Below are 20,482 nucleotides of genomic sequence, written 5' to 3'. Positions count from 1 at the left end.
ATCAATTATTTTACCACTTGAGAGTTCCTTTTAAGTTGCTTTTAACACTATAAACACTTAACTTTTATATTGTTGTAATTCTTAGAACTTTAATTAATGAGGGGGTTCAAGCTTCCATCACATAATGCAATATGAAATGTCAGTGACTGAATTTGAAAAAAGCTTGTGTGTAGGCCGTTGAATTTGTCAAACTGCTCGGGTATTGCATATGTTGTATATCATGCATTGGCATTTGACATTTTTCTTTTCCAAAATGCTTCAAATAGTCCAAATCTTTGCAAATCTAATGCACAGCCCCAGTCCTGCCAAATTCTGTTAATTTTCTCCATGAGTTTACCAGGTTCAAACTGTCGATCAAAATGGTAATTTTAATGTTTTGAATGTCACAGAGAATTTGAGTTCAAGTCATGTTTCAGGTCCTCTTCACTATGACTTTAATCAGAGTTGACACGAAAACACTGCCATCTAATGGAGATATCGTGTAGGTGCACTTGTTCTTATATGGTGAAAATGACAATGTCACACAAAAAGACCATTTTTCAATGCAATCACATTTATTGGCTTTTTTTTTCTATGCACAGTTACTAAGCAGCCTGGTGAGCTGTTAAAATGAATTAGATATAGAATAATGGAATATTTCACAATGTTGTAACCCCCCAAAAAAATAAATACAAGACTAAAGGTGATGCACAGCTCCAAAATATATATACAAAGGCTTGGAAATAATCATGTAAACTTTGGAAAAAAAACTTTTTTTTTTAATCTTTTATTGGTTTATTTTACAAAAGAAAGAATTTGCAAGTTTTTTTTTCTTTAAAAACGTATTTACAGGTTTATACAAAAATACAAAAATGATTCAAATCTCTTGAAGTCCTAGCTAGTTTTTAAACACGGATCTTCTTTTAAATAGTCACACTTTGTCTGCAATGTCTGTGTTTTCCTGTTCTCTGTCACATTTTCTAAAGTCTGTTAGGTGTTATTCCATACTGTACACCTTTAGAAAAAATATCAAGTGGTTGTTGTCACACTTCCCTTTAGGGCAGAATTGTGACGCTTTTGTTTGGGGAAGAAAAAAAATCTATTTCGAACTAAGGATATAGATTCTTCTTTTTCTTTTAATATACCCAAGCTGCTGAGGACTGAGCTTTGAGAGGACTAAATGCATGCTAAGCTAGTGTTTGCATGGCAACCATAGTTTGTCTTTCAAATCAAATTGAAATCACTTCAATCATTTATCCACTGCTTTTACAACTTAAGGAAACAGTCTTGAAGTACCTCCATAGCATCCCTGCCAGCACAGGTACAGTACGGAAAAATCACACATTTTGTTAAATACTTTAGTGTTTAACCTTTTTTGAATGACATTTGACAGTCACATTGCAATTTTTCATATAATACTGTATCAACTCTACAGATTTATTTTAGTTGTTCAGTAGTAATGCTTTGAGGGAATAAAATAATTCTGTTATGAGTCAAAAGTAAATACGATGACTTTCTGATCAGATCAAAGTAGTTTTTTTTATGTTCTCTTATTTTATACAAAGCGGCTTGTCCAGATATGCACATCAAATTCAATCAGCATTTTCTCCTTGAAAATATTTCTCCCACTCCCAAACATCCACAGCTCCAGCAATAAGAGGAACAGCACCAAAAATGTTCTCTTTCCCGACAGATTCAGTATCATTTTCTTTACAGTCTCTTATACATATGATTGTCCAGTGAGTAGATATACAGTACAAGATAAACCCCTGTTTGTGATCACGACTATACAGAACAGAATAAGCCAGACAGTTTGTACATCTATAGAACACACTATTGAACTTGACATTTGAATGGAAAATACAAAATCTTTTCTTGTGTTATGGAGACATCCCTCAGATAAAAATAATGATACGGTGGAATCCTTTTCTTCTTTATTTTCTTTACTTATTGCATGCGATAGAAAACACAACATATAAAACAATGAGTAGGAACAAGTGCGCGTCAGCAATATGGGTATGATGAATGTAAAATTCTTATAATCAGTTCACAGCTTTGTACTCTCTCCATGTTACACAGTGTCAGTTCTGCAATTCAGATTCTCTGAGTATCAAACAGTTGTGTTTTTGTTCTATCTATCTATCTGTCTATCTATCTATAGCATTTACAATAAAACAGTAATATGCTTGCTGAGGTATTCACAGAATACAGTGAATGGTTTCTATTGAAGTACGGTCTCTGAATGTAAGAAGTATATGTGTTGTGTTTGCTGTGGTAGGCAGGTGAGAGTTCAGCTTTTCCACCGATGATGGTTTGCTTCAGGAACACACTGGAATACATGTGTACAATTTATTTGAAGTATGAGATTTTTTTACAAACTGTAATCCCTGTGTTGGATAGATAAGAAAGCAGCAATGCATTGTATGCTCTCTTTTAAATATTGGTGGTATATAGTCCTTTACTCCTCTTGTCTCCACTCTCTCAGATTTTGTAATTGAATTTAGACAAGGGTAAGACAAATGGCGTACCAGCCACTAGGTTGAGCTTTCACCTGTCTATTGCTACTGGGTCAGTGCAAATGAAGGAGAGGCAACAAGGAAAGGAGAACAGTGTACATTGTTAAGATTCACGTGTAATGTCAGTGAAACCTGTTCTTCTTTGCTACACTCAGGTTCATTCCCTAAAAAATTTCTGCTTGTTGTTTTATATAGATATGACTTTTTTATATTCAGTACAAATATACATATGCAATTTCAGTATAAGATATATTTTTTTCAAGGAATATTCTTGAAGAATCATGAAGTGCAAAAGTGAGGTTTGTTCTTGGAAATCTTTCCAAATTTAACCTCTCGTAAATCCGATTGAGGACCTTCTAAAGCATTTTTACCGTCTCCACTCAATGGTATTATTAAAACTGCTTTGAAATGCACCTTATCCACTTCAAGTGAAGCACAGCGAGACTGTCCAGCAGCTGGAAAAGCTTTAATCAGTCTAATTATACTAGATTTCAATGTTAGGTTTAAATGAGTAAGTGATTGAATTCTGGTGGAACATGGCGAGGGTCCTTGTATATGTGCAGAGACTTATAAATGCCCTGCTTGCAACAACCTCTAGTAGAGAAAGGCCACTGTGCGATTGTCCAAAATTTGCCAATATCTTAGATAAATGGGCTCCATCTAGGTGCAAGCCCTTGCTCCTTGTTTGAAACTTGTGTCCAAGACAAATCAATTTAGATCACTGGAAATGGGCTACAAATTTCACCAAACCTTTCACAGTGAAGGATTAATTATTCTTAAAATACAACGGAACCACAAAAATGTCAAAACCAGGATCCTGGGGATGTTTCCATATAGAGTCATGCAACATGGTGAAACGTCATCATCATGTTCTGAGGCGCAATTTTATAAAAATACATGCATCACGTTATCTTTTTGGATATAATTTATGCGAAGAAATATATGATTGGCTCTGTGTGATATATTCTTAATGCTAGGTCTGCAGATGGAAATATAATAGATAAGTTTGATGCTGTGTTGAGATGTTGTTAGTAACGTTCACAATGAAACAACCCTTGCTTGTTGGCAGGAATATTAGACATATAGACTCTGGGAATTCAGGCCGATGCTTTGGCCACCAAAAGTTCAAAGACTATTAAATTTCAGAGGATTTTTAAAATTCCAATAAGAAAGCAGTTCCACACACACACGCACACACACACACACACACACACACACACACACACACACACACACACACACACACACCATTCAAAACACAAGAAGTAGAAATATCAGTGGATGTTGCATGTGCTTGCTCATGCACACGCATGTTGTTTGTATTCCACAACATTTCTTTCATCATTATTTACTAAACATTTAGGACCTTTTTATTTAAAAAAGGTTCAATCAAAACAGGTCTTCTTAACTATGAGGGAGTGATTGTTTTGATGGTACAGTATTTAGATATTTTCCCAAAGCTGATTTAGTGTCTCACAACCCTCTGCCTGACACCCTAAAATAGAATATTAGATCCAAAACAAAAAGAAAAAACTTAAACATGAACATATTTGCGTGTCACAAGAATTACACTATTGGCCTTGTTGACACACCTATCCAAGATTAGAAAATTCCAAGGGCCCATTTCAAATGTAGGACACAGCTAAGAACAGACGACATCTCGCATTGGGGATGTTTTAGGATGATCTATCATCATGGGGGCTCCCATCTGAATTCTCAGTCTCCCCTTCAGAAATGGCTTGCATGGGGGCGGTGTAGAGGCGGCTGCGTGTACTGTAGCGACTGCTGTTGGCTACAGGGGGGATCCGAGAACGACCCTGTCGAGATGCAGCTGACAGAGGCAGGGTTTTGGGGGTAAAACTCTCAGCGTTGGCCCTGGGAAAAAGACCTGGTATCTGGATTGGGTCCATGCTAGAAATAGGGGCTTCTAGGAGTGTAGTGGGGGGCTCCTCCGGCTGTCTCAATGGTCCCTCTTGAAGGGACTCCCCTGGCATTTTAGGGGTGATAGGGCTCTTCAGAATCTCTGTTGCTGACATGCGATAGCTGGAATCAGACCTGCTACCTTTCTTCAGCAACAGGAGTTTAAACTCCTCGTTGGATGTGGTGGATTTCTTGGCGCTGCGGTAGATTGGCACAGGGGCTCGTTGTGACCCGGCAGCAGTGGCTAAGGTGGCTGGGATGTTAAGAGGAGGGGCTGGCGGGATAATGATGGTGGAGACATTGCCAGGTGTAACTGTTGCTGCAGGGCAGAGACGAGACTTCACGTTTAAGTCTCCTGAATCTTTACGGCCCAGGACCTTTCTTTTAGATCTGAATGGGTATATCAGGTTATAATGTTAAGCAAGATTTAGACAGTGGTCTATAGAATAACATAGATCACAAGTTAAAAAAGAAACTTTGAAATAGCTGGATCATCACTAAAATCTTACAAATAGATACATTGCATGTAGAACACACATCGTAGTCTGTGAATCAAGGAGACTGAACGCAATGTAAAATTCTCCACACCTGTGTATCATGGCAAACAGGTCTTCAGTTGTACGGGTCTTGTTGGGGGACGTGATGATGTCATCATCCACTTTGGAGTCTTCCGTCAGAGGGGAGAGCGAATTATCACTGGGTGTTGAATCTGCAGCACACAATATCCCTATAACATGTCATCTGGTTGTCTGATCATTTAATATACAATCAGTGAGAAATAAAAGTTTTTAGAAAAAATGAATAGACGCTTGTTACCGTGCTTTTCCGAAAGAGTATTACTTCTTGTCATTCATTTTGTGTAAAAGCTTACCTTTACTAAAGTAATCTTCTGTGTCAGGAGTAGTGGAGTCGTCTTTGCTCTCCTGTGGCTGCTGCTGATGGGCACTTCTGGTAGCACCTGATGTCAATTCGTCCCCTTCTTCCCTCTCTATTTGTCCTCTTTTCCTTGCATCGCTGATTAGGTAAGGATGCGATGTTTCCATTGTGGTTCCAGGCACTTTGACTGGACTAGCCCAGGGCCCTGAGTCTGAGTGGGATCCTCCAGCAAACTCGTACGCTGGGGGTGGAGGGTGGTCCAATCGCATCCCTCCTCTGGAACATGCAGCCCTCGGCAGGTCTTTCACCTGCTCTTCCTCTTCCTCCTCCTCATCTTCATCATCATCATCATCCTGGGAGAATGAACGCTCCCCCAAAACCCTGAACTCGGAATGTGCATGACTTGAGTGTGTGAGCCCTCTGAACTCTGTGTGTGAGTGGATATGTGTGTGTAGATCCACAGGTGAAGGGTGGGGAGCACGTGGCACAGGTCGATGCAAAGGTGAGCTGTCTTCAGACAGTTCTGATGATGGGTCCATCCGAGTTCTGAAGGCCGTCATAGCCCAGAAAGTTCCAGGTCCATAGCGGTCCTGTCTGAGCAGAAGGCTTTCATAGGATGGAGGCCCATCAGGGTGCCGGCCAGGGGGAGGTGGTTGTGAATGTTCAGGGGAGGAGGTGTGGTCATGAGCTGGGGGTCTGGGAGGTGGTCTACGAGGAGGGAGAGGCCTAGTGTTAATAGGTGGTGGAGCCAGAGTAGATCCACTAGGAGGACATTTTGGTCTAGTAGCAGTCACTAGTCCAGTTGCTGTTTCCTGGTCTGCAGTGGTAGCCCTATATCTAGATTGACTAACAGAATGGAGCTGCACTGAACGAAGAGCAGATGGAGTTATCACGAATAGATTGGAGCTAGTAATTATTGAAGCAGAGTTGGAACTTGGCGTCGGGTTGGTATTTGATGTCTCAGGGGCCAAAAACTTTGTTCCAGTTGTTAATGCATTTGCAACTCTGTGTTTGCTGTGGTGGAGTGTGTGCATGTGGTGTGTCCGATGGGATAGCGTGTGTCTGACAAAGCCACCCTGAAGAACATTGAGATCAAGTTGAGATGGTGGAGGTGGAAAGTCCGGGTCTCTCTTATAGCTAGAGGAAATGGAAACTCCATCTCTGGGGAAGTGCTGGAGGGAAGAGAGAGAAGACTTCCTCTCTGGCACTTTGGGCTTTCTTTTGCCAGTGGAGGGAGATAGAGGTCCTGGGAAGAATGCTGCAGAAGATGATGGCAAGGTTGAGGTTGGAGTCTCTGATTGGCTGGAATAACCACTTGATGGCGAGGCCAGCCCGGCCAACTTCTCAGGTGACCCAAGTTTGAAGTCTCCAGGTGGGAGAGGGGGGCTAGTTGCCCTGGTTTCTGAAGTATGGCCATGGGCCTGGGTTTGGGTTTCTGTGGAGGAGGAAGAGCTGTCGGGTGACTTGATACACTCCATGACAGTAGTGCCTGTGGCTGTGCTTGAGTTGGACATAGATGTGTACTCACCATTGTTGGTCTTCAGCTCACTGTTGTGAAGCCACAGGTCTGCATAGTCAGATTGGACAGCACCTTCATCCTTAAATGAGTGTGTATCTGCAGAGCTGAAGGACATGGGCTCTACTATGTCAACAGTTTCACCCAGTCCCATTCCCCAAGTTCCTAAAGGCTCTGCCACTAGACAAGAAGTCTGTAATGGTTCTGGAGCACCTCCAAGCTCTAGCTCCAGTTCCAGCTTCATATCTGTGGAAGACAAGGTAAGCTCTTGTTCACTAACTGTCTTTGGTAGATCTTGATCTGCCTGTGTATCCGTTCCAACATCAACACTACTACCGGTCTCCTTAAGCGAAGACGTCCGTTTGGGCGGTGGGGGTTTGACTTTCGGTTTCCTTAGTGGACGACAGATCCTCCCCAGGGTCATAGTGCCTGCTCTGAAGTCAGCTGAGGGCCGGAGATAAATTCCATGGGATAGTGTTGCTGCCACAGTGTTGGATTGACTGCAGTCAGGTCCTGGGTCTGCATAGTTATACATGTATCCTCTGTAACTCTGTTTACACTCCCCAAAATGCACAGATGAGGAGTAGAATCCCTCTGTGTCAGATGTGTAATGAGAGCCAGGCTCTTTTTCAGTGTTGCTGGTTTTGTTGTCACTAAAACAGGTTTGGTCTTCGTGACCTTGTTTTGAGCTGTATTCCTGGGCTAACCCATGGTTCTGCCTCAGGTTTTGGGTGTGATCAGGGTCTTGGTCTGGATCAGTCTGGTCTTGGTCTGGAGGGTATGTCCACTCCCCCTCACTTGCCGTACTGACCCCTGCATCATCCAACTGGTCTGTGGCTGATGATGTGAAAGAGCTTGACCTGTGGCCCTGGCCCTGGGGTCTAAGGTCAGAGTGGTACAAGGGATCCAAGGAAAATCCCTCATCAATGGCAATGGGCACAGTGTTGAGTGAAAGCTCTGAGTCGCAGTGCGATGAGCCTGTCAGTGGTGGAGAAGAGGGCGGTGGGATGGTTTCAGATGTCTGAGAGGGACAGGTGGAGCTGGAACCACTCCAGTTCCCACTTGACGACTGGTGGTCTTCCTTATGGTCCACATGGCTGCCCAGAACTCCTGTTGTAGACACTGAGTGAATAGGGCTGCTGAAAGTATCTGAACTTGATGAGATTTCACAGCTGCCCATGTCAGCTTTGCGGGGCAAGCGAGAACGGCCCCTCTCCATCCAGCAATGCTCTGGGCTCCCTCCTCCACCACCCCTTTCCCCAGATCGCTGCAACCTTTTTAGGCTCCCAAGTTGCAGTGGCTCAGGAGCTGCCTGGTCATCTGTGCTCTCCTCCTCATCTTTCATCATCATCATCTTCATTCTTGGACTAGGGCCAGATGGAATAAAGTCCTCTGCTTCATATGGGGACAACTCCTCATCTTCGTCATCATCATCATCATAATTGTCGTCATCATCATCATCATCATCATCATCATCCTCATCACTGTCCATCAGACGTCCACCCTCTCTTGGAAGGCTGCGAGAGCGCAATCGTCCACCATGGGTTGAAGCACAAGTATATGTGGAATCTGACTGGTCACCCAAGGAAGAGATGTTGCCTGTTGAATGGGAAAGTGAGGCAGGGATTCCCTGATGGCCACGTTGCGCTCTGATGCGCCTTCTGGAGGGAGCAGCTGTACCTGAAGACGAAAAGGACAGAAGAGAGAGGAGAACAGAGGGAGCCATTTTTTATTCCAGTGGATGTTGACCATGTGGACTATACTAAGTTGCCATAAAAAACATTATTTGAATTCCAGTTTGATGGATATTGTTTGAGGATGAAAGCAATTTGATAATAGTGGTAGCCTTGAGATGGTTGTCCTGTTGATACTTAGCAGTGGCTGCTATCTGAGGAGTGGATCCAAACATTATCCTACAAATCATTGCAGCAATCACTGCAAAGTCAAACATTTTGCCATTTAATTGATTTTTGGGAACTCCTCATCCTTGTTTGAACAAATATTGGAGCCGGAAAGACTCAAAGAAGCTGCAAATAGAACCTAATGTACTTGTTCATTTTCAGAAACGTACATGCTATAAGGAAATCATCTGTCTGGCACCCAGAGTCACGAGTGTGATGGAGACGACCACTGATTGAGAGATCTTCCTGACAGAGAGAGAGTTGGTGCGGGTTGGCATGGACGATCACTGTGCGCTCTCTTGCTACGGGTGATTCATCTGAGTCTGAATGCAAAGAGACAAAGCATGTTGCGTGTCTGAAAATCATAAGGAAACCTTTTCTTTATAGGATGAGGATAAATATGAGGGAAAGTTACAAGATGAAGACCCACACAATAAAGTAATCCCAAATGTTCTATCAATGAGCAGGTGTGCTCTATAACATACCCATGTCCTGATGTACTCTTTTGGGTATTCCTGTGATAGTCTTCCTCCTCCTGAGCTTCCTTCTCCTCTGTAGAACCGACTGGGAATGGACTAGAGAGCAACGAGCACTGGCTTCCCTGTCAAACCCAACTCCTGCAATAACAACACAGAGGCCATAAGCCACACACACACTTAACAATGCCTACTTTTTTGTTTATTTCTAAAAATCTTATCATCTTGCCCCTCATTCACACATGGTCTGGGGGCGAGGATTCCTGGATTTCATAAAGGAAATATGTGTTTGACCCCCGATTGCTCCAAAGTCCCTTGTTAGCACAGTTGCTTTATAGTTAGGTTACCAATTTTGTCTTAACAAGGTCAAGCCTAGCTCTTCTTAATTAGTTTTTCCTCTTTATCTTACCTGTGACATTGATGGGGATGATGCAAGAGGAGATGGAGTGAGAATCGGCAGTTATCTTCTGATCTGATGATGAGAGTTTTTCCTTGGACCAGTTCGTCTTTTTATCTTGGGTTGAGGGGGCTGAGGGCTTGGATCTGTGGCCTCCCAAGACCTCAACACCTTCATCTTCCCCCGTCGAGGTAGCCTAGAAGAGGGCAGCAGCAACATTATATGGTCGGTATTGACACAGTCCTACAGTTTAAGCACACAAGTAACTTAGCATGATGTTGCAAGAAATAGCCACTATTTTAAAATGTCTATAACATCGGTAGATATGTAATGACAAAACAATCCCACAGTTTGTGAAGAGTTAAGCTATTAAGATGCAAATGCAAGATTAACTACTAGACATCTAAAGTGATAAGAGGATACACAGAAAGGTAAAACAACTCAAATGCTTGATACCTTTCTATTCCATGGGATGAAGATGCAACTTTCAATAGGGTGAAGTGAGTAAAAGCACTCAAACTATGAACAGAAATTCCAACAAAAGAAAAACAAAAGAACAGATGACATGACACGAGTAATCCAAAATATCAAATCATTAAAAAAAAATAGATTAAAAGAAAGTCAAAAGGTAAAGGATGAATGAAACAGACAATCTACTATTATGTTTAATTTTTCTAGTTTCTCTAACACCCTTTTCTTCCTTTTTTATGTTTTTTAGTTATTTGCAGAAAATGTCTTTGAATAACTACATTAAGGAGAGTTGGATATCTGTCAGAATAAGTCTGGTATAGGTATTCAAACAATTTTCTTACCTTTCTTTGGATCGTCTGAACATCTGCTTCTCTCCCTCGCCTCTCCTGTGGCAGCAGAAAACAAGCACAAACAAATATTGTTCAGAGTGCAAATGCAGTTAAGAAAATATATTTTTTTACATTTTTCTGAACATGCGTCAGTGAATTTTATTACTTTTCTCTGTATGGTCTGGATCTCTGTTTCTCTCACAGTCCTCTCCTTCGGGATAATTAGAAAGAAAGGAGTCCGAGTTAAGTTAGTGTCTAAATACTCAGTAAAATATACAGTAAAAGGTACCAATACAACCACATAAAAAACAGCAGGCACCTACAGTACATTTAAGACAGTAACAGATATTTAGACAAACTTCTGTTTTACCTTCCTGGGTTGATATTCTAACTCTCGCTCCCTCTCTGCTCTCTCCTGCTGCATGGCAACATCAGAATGAGATACTGTGTCAGTTTATTAATACACACAAGAATACAACTTTCAGTTGTTCAGTGATGACTGTATTTAAAGTTAACTTTGTTTGAGGTCTAATTAGCACTGTATTCTGTTAATATGTATAGTCTACAAATTTTTCTGCCTTTTAAAGAAAACAACATGCGCTGTGTGTCGTCCTTACAGCTCGTGCCATGCGACTCCTCTGTTGCCGGCGAATGGAGTGTGGTGAGGGGAAGGTGGGCATAGGGGGTGCCACTGAGATAGAAATGGTCACCCTGTTTCTCTCCCGACTCGTGGACCGCTGGCGCTGTTGTTCGTCTGTAAAATCCAAAACACACATAAAAACTCCTCACAAACCATGTACTCTGTACGCAATATAGTGCTACTGCAGACTGGACCGGCCTCTCCTACCTCGGTGCAGGGCTCTGAGACTGAGTTGAGCGTTTCTGTGCAGCTCCTCCAGACATGGTGGGCGCGTGCAAGGATGAAACACGTTGTGTTGTTGGTGCCATGGAGCCTGATAGTGAACTGACAGCTTGCTCTCTATATCCAGGTTCGACACCGCTGAAATAAGAGAAATAGAGCATGTCAGAGGGAATCTCCTTTGATTACTCTGGAATAGAAGAGATGAGAACTGGTCCGAACATAAAATAAGTTACTGTTACTTTTTGTTGACCATAACTTATGTGTATGTACGTGTAGTTTTGGCTTTGGCCTGTTTTAGGGTAAGTGTGGTTCTGTATAGTTGTAATAACTTTGGTTTGGCTTATGTGTGAGTATAAACAGTATATCATACCATATCTTGCTGATAAAACTTGCCTCAATAGGATAAGAGCTTGTAAAACTTGTGTCGCTGTATAAGTCTGATTTTGTTTTGCCTGCATTACAAACATCCAAACCTTGATTTGAACCAAAATGGGCAAAAATGAAAATGAGGGGCTTGGCCTGCAGAGCTGACCCCTCATCTTCCTGCTTTATTTTTTGCCTTCAAGAACCTTTTTATCTGAGAGTCTAAGAAACCACAGCACTGTGAAGAAAAAACCTGCAGCAAGCCATCCATCCAGGCCAGGTTTTACAATTTACCACCAACAGGCAGAAGATGAACATTAAAGCCAGACAAAATATTTAATAAAATAAAGAAAAATTGTATTATAAGGTAATATATAAAAATCTATTTTGAAACAGCGATGTCAATAATATCACAATCCTCAGTGAAACATAATGAAACACAACACACATGCCAGGACCTGCCAGCAGGTGGCGGTTAAATCCACCGCATCTTTGAAACTCTGAATACACCAGCAGACTGCTGTCAAATATCTCACGGTCCTCCCATGTTTAGGGACATTATTGCCAAGATTTCCTTCTATCGGAAAACACAGAAACCCTAATATCATGGATGATATAGAACTGAGAATCCCCTTCTTTCATCTACAAAGATTAGATCGGTTGATTATCAAGGAGAGGACCTTGATTATCCATCTCTCAACAGCCCTCCATTTAGCTTCAATTATGAATCCTATTTCTCCTCTTTCAACTTGGAATTCAAAATGCAGCCGTGTCCTTGAAAGCCACACTGTACATCAGTAGCCAAGCAACCTTTCATTGCTCACCATGGCTTGGATTTGCCTGCAATTAAATCAGCAAGACCGCATCAACAGCATTCAGTCGATTTAAACTACCAAGTGAAAAGAGCACAGAGGACCAGCTGATTCACCTTGAACATTACACAGTTTTCTGCTGTACAGCCTGTCACACAAATAAGATTATTTACTTGTTTTGCACCTCTAACCGAGCTAGTAAGAATAGATCAGAATTATTAAATACAATAAAAAGACACTATGCAGAGCTATACAGAGTCACTTGGGGCAGATGGAATTGTTTGAACAGTAGTAAAATGAAAACAGTGACAGAAATTTTAAGACAAATTTTTAGGCTTCCTCAAAAAGCTGAAAGGATGAGATTTAATTCTGGGAGAATCTTTGTTGTGGTTGTCTGATCATTAAGCTGACAGATCTGCAAAATCTGCAAAAGCCATCCAGTGCTGCTTTATTATTCCTGAATGTGAGTGCTAATTTCCATTGAAAAAACTTACACAAGGGTGATTTTATCACTTAAAAATCCCCTCCAAATGTTGTAATACATGTCAAAGATATTGTGTCCGCTTTAAAATTCAAGCAACTGGTTAAAAATTCTTAAAATAACCTCTAATCTTCCTCCATTGAAATTTTGTCTGTGTTTGTGCATTGTTCAATTTGTCTAAGTGGCATATTTGACCACTATTGGTTTCCAGATTAGTTCCAGATGTCACAAAATCCTTCTCATTCTGTTTGAAACAGAAATCTCTCTTTATCTGAATATTTTTACCCTTCAGTCATTGATTTTTTCCTTTAAACTCTGTCTTTTACCCATCAGCCCTCTCCTTACTGTATTCCTCCATCTATGTGTCACCTCATCCTGAAATCTGCCGGTGCAGAGTTAGCAGCTTGCAGCGTCATCGCCACAACTTTCATACCGGCAGACTATAGAAGAAGAGAGTAAAGGGCCAAGCATCCAAAAACGGTGGTTTATAGATCACACAGGAGCAATGCAAACAATTTATGGTTAAGCTGTGTATATGTTTTGCAGAATTTTTTAAATTTAAGGGGTGAATATTTAAACAACAAGATATATTGAAATATATATATAAAAAATAAAGCAATGCATTTCAGCTTGACAGTTACAAAATCACACCTGTATAAAATAGGGCATGAATATGGAAGTGCAGGTCAACCACCTTATGCAAACAATGAAAGCAACAGACACGGCTGACTCTTCAACATTGTAAATACTATCACACCCAACATCTTGAACAATAATTGTGATAGAGACAACAATGTCAAAAGAAACGAGCAGCATAAACAGAAGTGCAGAGCGATTCGAAAAGAGGGGCGAGCTGGTGAGAAACAGAAGGATGAATAAGAATTGACGGGTAGGAAAAAGGAAAGTATATGATTATATATTAACAATTGAGAATCTACAATGTCTTGTAGCTAATCGTCGCAGTCTGAAGGGCCCAGTAGCCCGGACCAACAACTCTCTGATGTTAAGAGTGGGGGCTGGTGATGGAGGAGCTGTATCTGACAATTTCCATAACTTTCAGAAATCACGCAGTGTTTGACATTCTCTCCGCTCTCCTATTCACAGCTATTTCCTGGCACTTTTTCAGGCCGAACACCTGAGCAACTGCATTTGCATCTTGTCCTGTGGCCATTTGAAACGACTGTGAACACTTGGGTCTTATGACGTTATTTGACTGCATGTGGAACAAACTAGTTGCTTTATAGTATGCCCCACGACCAAGGCCAGGAAGATGTGTTCAAACTGTCATGAAGACCTTCTACTCGGCCTACTTGGGAAAGCCATTGTCAAGGCCTTCCAAAACTGTAGAAAATGATCGAAAGGAAGCAAGTCTACAGATGTAAACTTAGTCCGTCACTGCCAGAACATAACCCTAATAACCAACTTCAAGGATGCACATGGTTTTGGCACCTTGATGAGGACGACCCCTCCTTCTTTCCCATTGCAGCGGTTCAATACATGCACGATCAGTGGGACAATATAGGAATTGGGAGCGCTTCGGGATTCCCAAAAAGGTTTCCCAAAAAGGCTTCCATGGAGAAGGACACTTTGGCTGCCCTGCTTGCACTTGACTTGAACATGTTTGGATAGATAATAATAATAATAATAATAATAATAATATGCTTTATTTGTATGGCACTTCATAGTTACAAAGTGCTTCACAAAGACGGATTGATTACGACGAATGGACTCTGAAGGCAGTGAGTTTCAAGATTTAGTTTACACATCTGCCTCCGTGGGCTGCAGAAGTGTGTCCGGTTGATAGTGGCAGGGTGTTTATGTCGATCAACCTGACCAGATATATACAAGCATAGAAAATTTACCAGTAACATATCTCAGCATATTATATATTACACTTTTGACCTGTGATCAGTTGTCACAGGGCCTTTAAGTAATTTTCTGCTTCACCAGAGAAATCTGTAAACTAACTAACTAACTAACTGAGTCAATGCAGATTTAAAGCTGATGGTTTACAGTTGATTATTATTGGCTACAATGTGACCATGAACACAAAAGAAATCACAGCCAGACACAATCATCCATGACATTTGCAATGAGAACACTGACTCTCCATGTCCACTGCTTTTTAATACTCTGTCTTTTGCTGGTACAGCCATATGATTTTGTCTCCTCTCTCTCTCTCTCTGGTCCAGATGTGAGTGAATGTAAGTCATTAGTAGTGAATGTATTAGGGTGTATCTGGGTCAGGCGGTATTCTCCCTATGGCAGTAGCTGCAGAATCTTGTCATAGTACACAGCTGTTATATAAGAAACATTTTTCTGCACAGTTTCTGCAGAGGAAAAAACCTGTTCAGTGTTACTGGACCTACGTTGGCTGAGCAGGTACACCAGCTCTTCTCATCAACAGTGGGGATGATTTTATATTTTATCAGCAGTTTGTTTCAGCCAGTGTTAAAACTGGTGCAATGTTTGCAGGAACAGCGCTCTGTCATTTCCAAGAATAATAGTTTTACATCAACTCCTCACTGGCTGAGCTCTCATAGTGGAATACGGCAGCATACAAAATACATCCTAATCAAAGCTTGTGATATATTTATTGTGTAATCTTGTATGTTTTTCATTAAGGCTACATTTAATAGTAGTAAAATGGTAATTAATCTTCTCATTTAACATTTGTTTTTTCAGTATCATGGCAAAAAAAATGATGTCTACATGTTTTTGTTTGTTTGTGTTTGGCTCACAGTCCAAAACCCACATAGATTCAGTTGACTAGTAGAAGACTAATGAAACCAGATATAAGTTCAGAAAATTGTTGACATCTTTACTAAATGAGTAATTGGTTATCAAAGATGTTCTTATAGTGATGGGGTCATTTACTACTCATTTTAGCTGTAGATGTTTACACAGAGAAATATTAAGACTTTTTAATGGATGCACTGTTCCATGAAATAATATTCTACATGATGTGTGATGTAAAATTCATACTTGATATTAGAGCTGCAACAGTTAATCAATTAGCAATCGTCTGCTAAATTAATCGGCAACCAATTTCATAATCGTCGGTTGCAACCCTATTTGATATCTTTGGAAACTATAGAATTGGGTTGAACACTTTTCAATACACAGAATTTAGTTCATAATGAAACAGACTAATGCCCACAGCTGTGTAGTGTGCAAATAAAATGATTTAGCAGTAATAAACTAAGATAGCATCTGAAAATACACTGACTGTTGTGATGAGGTCTATAACAACAGTCCCAGTGACACTATAGGCACATTCCTGTTTTAATTAAAAGGAATTGAACAATACAAACATTGAACTAAAAGAGTAATAACTGATTTAAAGGAACACAGTGATATTGTAAGAGACCGTACCTCTGGATCGCACAGGGACGCAGCCTAAACCAAGACAAACCAGAGCCATGGTCAGAGGCGGTCTACTCTCTCTTCTTCTCTTCCTCCTTTTTTTTTTTTGTCGGTCTTTCTCAGTTGCTCCTCCCTTTCTCCTGCAGACTCCTTGTCACTTGTCTCTCAACGGCGGCACCTTATTTACTCCCGCGGACCTTTCCGAAACAATCCTGTGCAAGTTCAACATCCAGACTGGCAACATCTGCAGACACAGACTCTCCCCCCTCCGCCTCCTCGCCCACCCACCTGCTGTCCCTGCGTTCCTCCCTTCAGCTGACCCAACACGGCTACTGATAAGTGAATATTTCCTCTCCGCCCACAGGATATATGGACAAAGAAGAAATTTGGCCTCGCTACATCTCAATCACGAGGAGTGATGCACCTACGCTTTCCTCACGAACCCAAAACTCTTCTCTGACTAGTCTCGGTTATCTCGACGACCCCCCCCCCCCCCCCAGATGGTAGGATCCCGCCTGGGCATGGCCTGTCCCTGACTGTAATCTCTTTATGGTGCAGTAATATGTGGAGGGAGGGAGGGAGGGGGGTTCAGCCAGTATTAATGTATTAATCCACCACATGCTGGGAATGTGTATCACGTGCTCAATCCTCCTATTGCTGCCACCAAAGAGTGATGATCTAAGATTGTGCTTCCTGACTCTGTGCTGGTGTTAAAACGTTGAATTTTACAGTCAAATAATTGATAAATGTTACAAGAAAGAGGGCAGAAATCAGACGTTTTGGGGCACATTGATGAGAGCAAGAGAGCATGATGCACGCAAATAAATCTTAATCTCGCAGTCAGTGTGTCGACCGCCAGGAAACTCTGTCTTTGTGCACTCTGATGCGGAGGAGCCGACGTCCCCCATGCGGTTGCAAAATAGACAGCATGACGCACACGCACACACCAACAGAGACAGAGAGAGAGTGTATGAGCACCCTGCCTGGTAATCTGCTGTAATCTGGAGCTCTGGCAGTTCACTGACTTTGGAGCAGAGCTGGGGGAGCTGGCAGTGTGCTCGAGGAGCTTTCAACCTCCCGCCGCCGCCGCCGGGAACGACACGGGCCGCCCCAAAATATCTGACCACACATTCGGAGAGACCACCGCGTGTCTGCACATGCATTCGCCGCAGTGGTCAGCGTCCGCGCAAACAGAGGAGGCGGTGAATATTAAATGTGCGGGGGTTTCATGCGGCTCGCCGCAGTTACAGTAGCAGTAGGTCTCCTTAACGGGACTGCGGGGAGGCCCTTTGATAGCTTGTCGTCCCTGGGGACGTTTGTCAGCTGCGCGACTGAGTGATCTGTGAAACATCAGGCGGCATCGCCGACCTTTCCACTGCAGACGAACTACGCTGCGACCTGAGCTTCTTGGAAAGCCATTTAATTGGGCCCATCTTTATAAGTCACTTAAAACACACTCACACATGCTTGCTTTAATGAACAGATCGTGCTCAGCTGCCCTTTTAGGTTTCAGTTAAGTGTGTCTCGGTGTGGTGCGTGTAAACTTTAAGAGAAATAGTGCTGATGATGAATAACTATTTTCTAAAATACGTCTATTTCTTTAACATTTAGCATCTCTACATTTTTGTCTCCATTATCCTTCCAAAATCCATTGATCATACAACCCTCATTCCCTCTTACTTCCCTCTTTTCCAGAACTGCACACCTGTACTATTGTTCAGGCCCCCTCCTCCTCCTCCTCAACCCTCCTGGTCCCTTCTGACTTGCACTACATTCATGTTACAACAAGTGAGGGCACATTTCTACGGTGGTAAGGGTCTGAGGTCTGTCTGTAAGTGCGAGCAGAGGTGAGCCACAGCGTCTGACAATAGAGCTCAAAGTTTTATTTATAGCAACCACCACGTCACAGTTAGCCAGAGGGAAAATATCAACAACAAAGCAGCAGGTTAAATGTTCAAGGGATTATTTCCTGGCTCTGCACAAACTGTTGACCCAATCATAACCGACTCCACTGAAAGTGCTCCTGTGCTGCCCCTTAGTGGCACAGCGTGAACACTACACAGAGTCAGAGACGGCCCGACGGCCACATCAGTGGAATGTTGCCACGTGTTTATCATATAGTTTCCTATACGGCTGAAAGATTTACCAAAGGGATGATCCGACTGAAAAAAACCCAAATCAGACAAAGTGTGTATACTGCACAGTTGTTCATAACATCCTGATGGTGGAAATTATTCTGTACTATTATGTATCTATACTTCAGTTTGGGTTTTTTTTTTTGTTTAATGGTTTGTGGTTTAACTATTCTTACTGGAGAGTTTCTGGAAGGCAGATTTTATCTATATTTTTTTTTAACTTTAGCCAGTTCTACTCTTTATGCTAAGCTAAGATAATTGCCATGTAGACCTAGCTCCTTACTGAAAAGAAAACCCAGACATTTTGAAAAAAAAATATATTTGAGTTAGATGAGAGGACTGAAGCTAGAGACAGAAGCCTCCATGAGACAGATCAAACAAACAGGATCTAAGAAGTTAATTATTCGAACCGCGTCCGTCTGTTCGCTGTGTCTTGTGTCAAAATAAAAGCCCTGGCAGAGTCTTGAAATTGCCACTTCATGACATTTCATAAAATTCCGTAGGAGCAGCGGCAATAATTTTGCGGCGGCGGGCCCCTGAACTTTAGCCGAAGTGTGCGTACGTTTTTCTGTGTCCGGTCTTTGTGCTAAGATAAGACAACCTTGCCTGTAGCTTCATGTTTATTGTACAGACATCTTCTCATGTTGCTATCAGAAATAAGAAGTGCATTTCTCAAAAAGGCATTTTTATTTATTTATATAACCCAGAATCACAGATTTGTGTCAGATGACTTTACAGTATGAACCTACTTTTTTTTCTTTTAAATTGGAAAAATCTGTAATTGTGTGGAAATGAGGAGTTTCAAAACTGTGCGAGATAGACGAACTTGACATATTTCTGTTTCAACAGACACACAGTTGTCGAGGAAAGCAGCCGCAGGAGTTCAATGTTTTATTATCTGCTGTTGTTGAAGCGCTTCCTTTCCTCACTCAACCTTCTTCAGGTTTCTTTTCCCCCCCAGCCCTCATCAATATTGCAGCATTGTTCCTAAAGAGACAGTCATCAGTGAAGGAAATATGGAGAGAATAGTCAAATAGTGTACTGTAATCGCAACAAAACAAAAAAAAGCCTCTATTCTGTTTGGTCAAAAATAATTTCTGTCTTTTTTGTTTTATAACATGCAGACAAGTTGACACGAATAAATACGTACACACACGCACACACACATCGAGGGGTCACCAGGGGACTTTGGGTCTGGATGTTAAAAAAAATGAAATGTTATGCCCGGTAAGTGTCACACTGTACATTCATCTGCTTGCATAAGTAACTTAGCGTGGATTTTAGTGAATAACCCCGATGGATGGCTAGAATAGAAACAAACAAATCCTTTGGTCATCTCTATTTCTAGCTTCTGTAACAAGTGCTTTCCGACCACAGATGGGATGAATGGCGTCCTCTGACTGCTCTGGAGCCGTGTAGACCAGCGGCAGGAGGGCGGGAATAAAAGTGTTTTCATATTGTTTTGAGTTTTCAACCACTTATTTGTGTGTGTGTGTGTGTGTGTGTGTGTGTGTGTGTGTGTGTGTGTGTGTGTGTGTGTGTGTGTGTGTGTGTGTGTGTGTGTGTGTGTGTGTGTGTGTGTGTGTGTGTGTGTGTGTGTGTGTGTGTGTGTGTGTGTGTGTGTGTGTGTGTGTGTGTGTGTGTGTGTACTTCAGGATGTTGGTGGAATGGCACAAGACAAGCCATCGCCCATGTTATTTTTAACTGTGTCTCCATGGAAACCGGCACATATACCGGGGGAAGAAGGGGGGGGGGGGTCGTCTCATGCTGTGTGTGTGTTGAGGAAGACTCCTACCGCTGGTCACAGTGTGAACGGGTGTGTGTCCTTGTTTGTGTGTTCACAGGTACATGCACACCTGTGTGTGTTTGCTTGTCTGTGAGGCTATTGTTTGTTTTTGTAAATCCAGCATCTTTCCTGAGAGGGAAACGGACAGTCACGAGAGAGGGAGAAGGGAAGGGAGGGGAAAGGGCTTCTGAGGCGACTGAGGAGTCACCGACATGCTGTACCTGATACTGGGAGGGGGTCTGCTGATGCTACCTCAGCCTGAAATAACCCAAGATGGGCTGTGAGCTCGCCAAATG

The 20,482-nt window shown here is 42.0% G+C and overlaps 1 protein-coding gene across 1 annotated transcript in view; it reads right to left on the bottom strand.

Moving 5' to 3' along the window:
- Positions 1-3,839: 3,839 nt before the first annotated feature.
- Positions 3,840-20,482, bottom strand: part of nhsb (Nance-Horan syndrome b (congenital cataracts and dental anomalies)) — a 41,520-nt gene continuing 24,877 nt past the window's right edge. Inside the window, exons 2-13 of the mRNA XM_035629180.2 lie at positions 11,229-11,381; positions 10,999-11,135; positions 10,752-10,799; positions 10,548-10,592; positions 10,394-10,438; positions 10,038-10,100; positions 9,594-9,777; positions 9,194-9,325; positions 8,879-9,031; positions 5,287-8,487; positions 5,004-5,124; positions 3,840-4,805 (exon numbers count right to left, since the gene is read on the bottom strand). Coding sequence (XP_035485073.2) covers positions 4,172-4,805; positions 5,004-5,124; positions 5,287-8,487; positions 8,879-9,031; positions 9,194-9,325; positions 9,594-9,777; positions 10,038-10,100; positions 10,394-10,438; positions 10,548-10,592; positions 10,752-10,799; positions 10,999-11,135; positions 11,229-11,381 — 4,916 coding nt within the window. The 3' untranslated portion in view covers positions 3,840-4,171. The remainder of the gene's footprint in view (positions 4,806-5,003; positions 5,125-5,286; positions 8,488-8,878; positions 9,032-9,193; positions 9,326-9,593; positions 9,778-10,037; positions 10,101-10,393; positions 10,439-10,547; positions 10,593-10,751; positions 10,800-10,998; positions 11,136-11,228; positions 11,382-20,482) is intronic.

This window comes from Scophthalmus maximus, chromosome 4, assembly GCF_022379125.1.
Source record: "Scophthalmus maximus strain ysfricsl-2021 chromosome 4, ASM2237912v1, whole genome shotgun sequence".
NCBI classification, from domain to species: Eukaryota; Metazoa; Chordata; class Actinopteri; order Pleuronectiformes; family Scophthalmidae; genus Scophthalmus; species Scophthalmus maximus.
The sequence above is the reverse complement of the archived record's forward strand: the minus strand, read 5'-3'. Positions and strand labels throughout refer to the sequence as shown.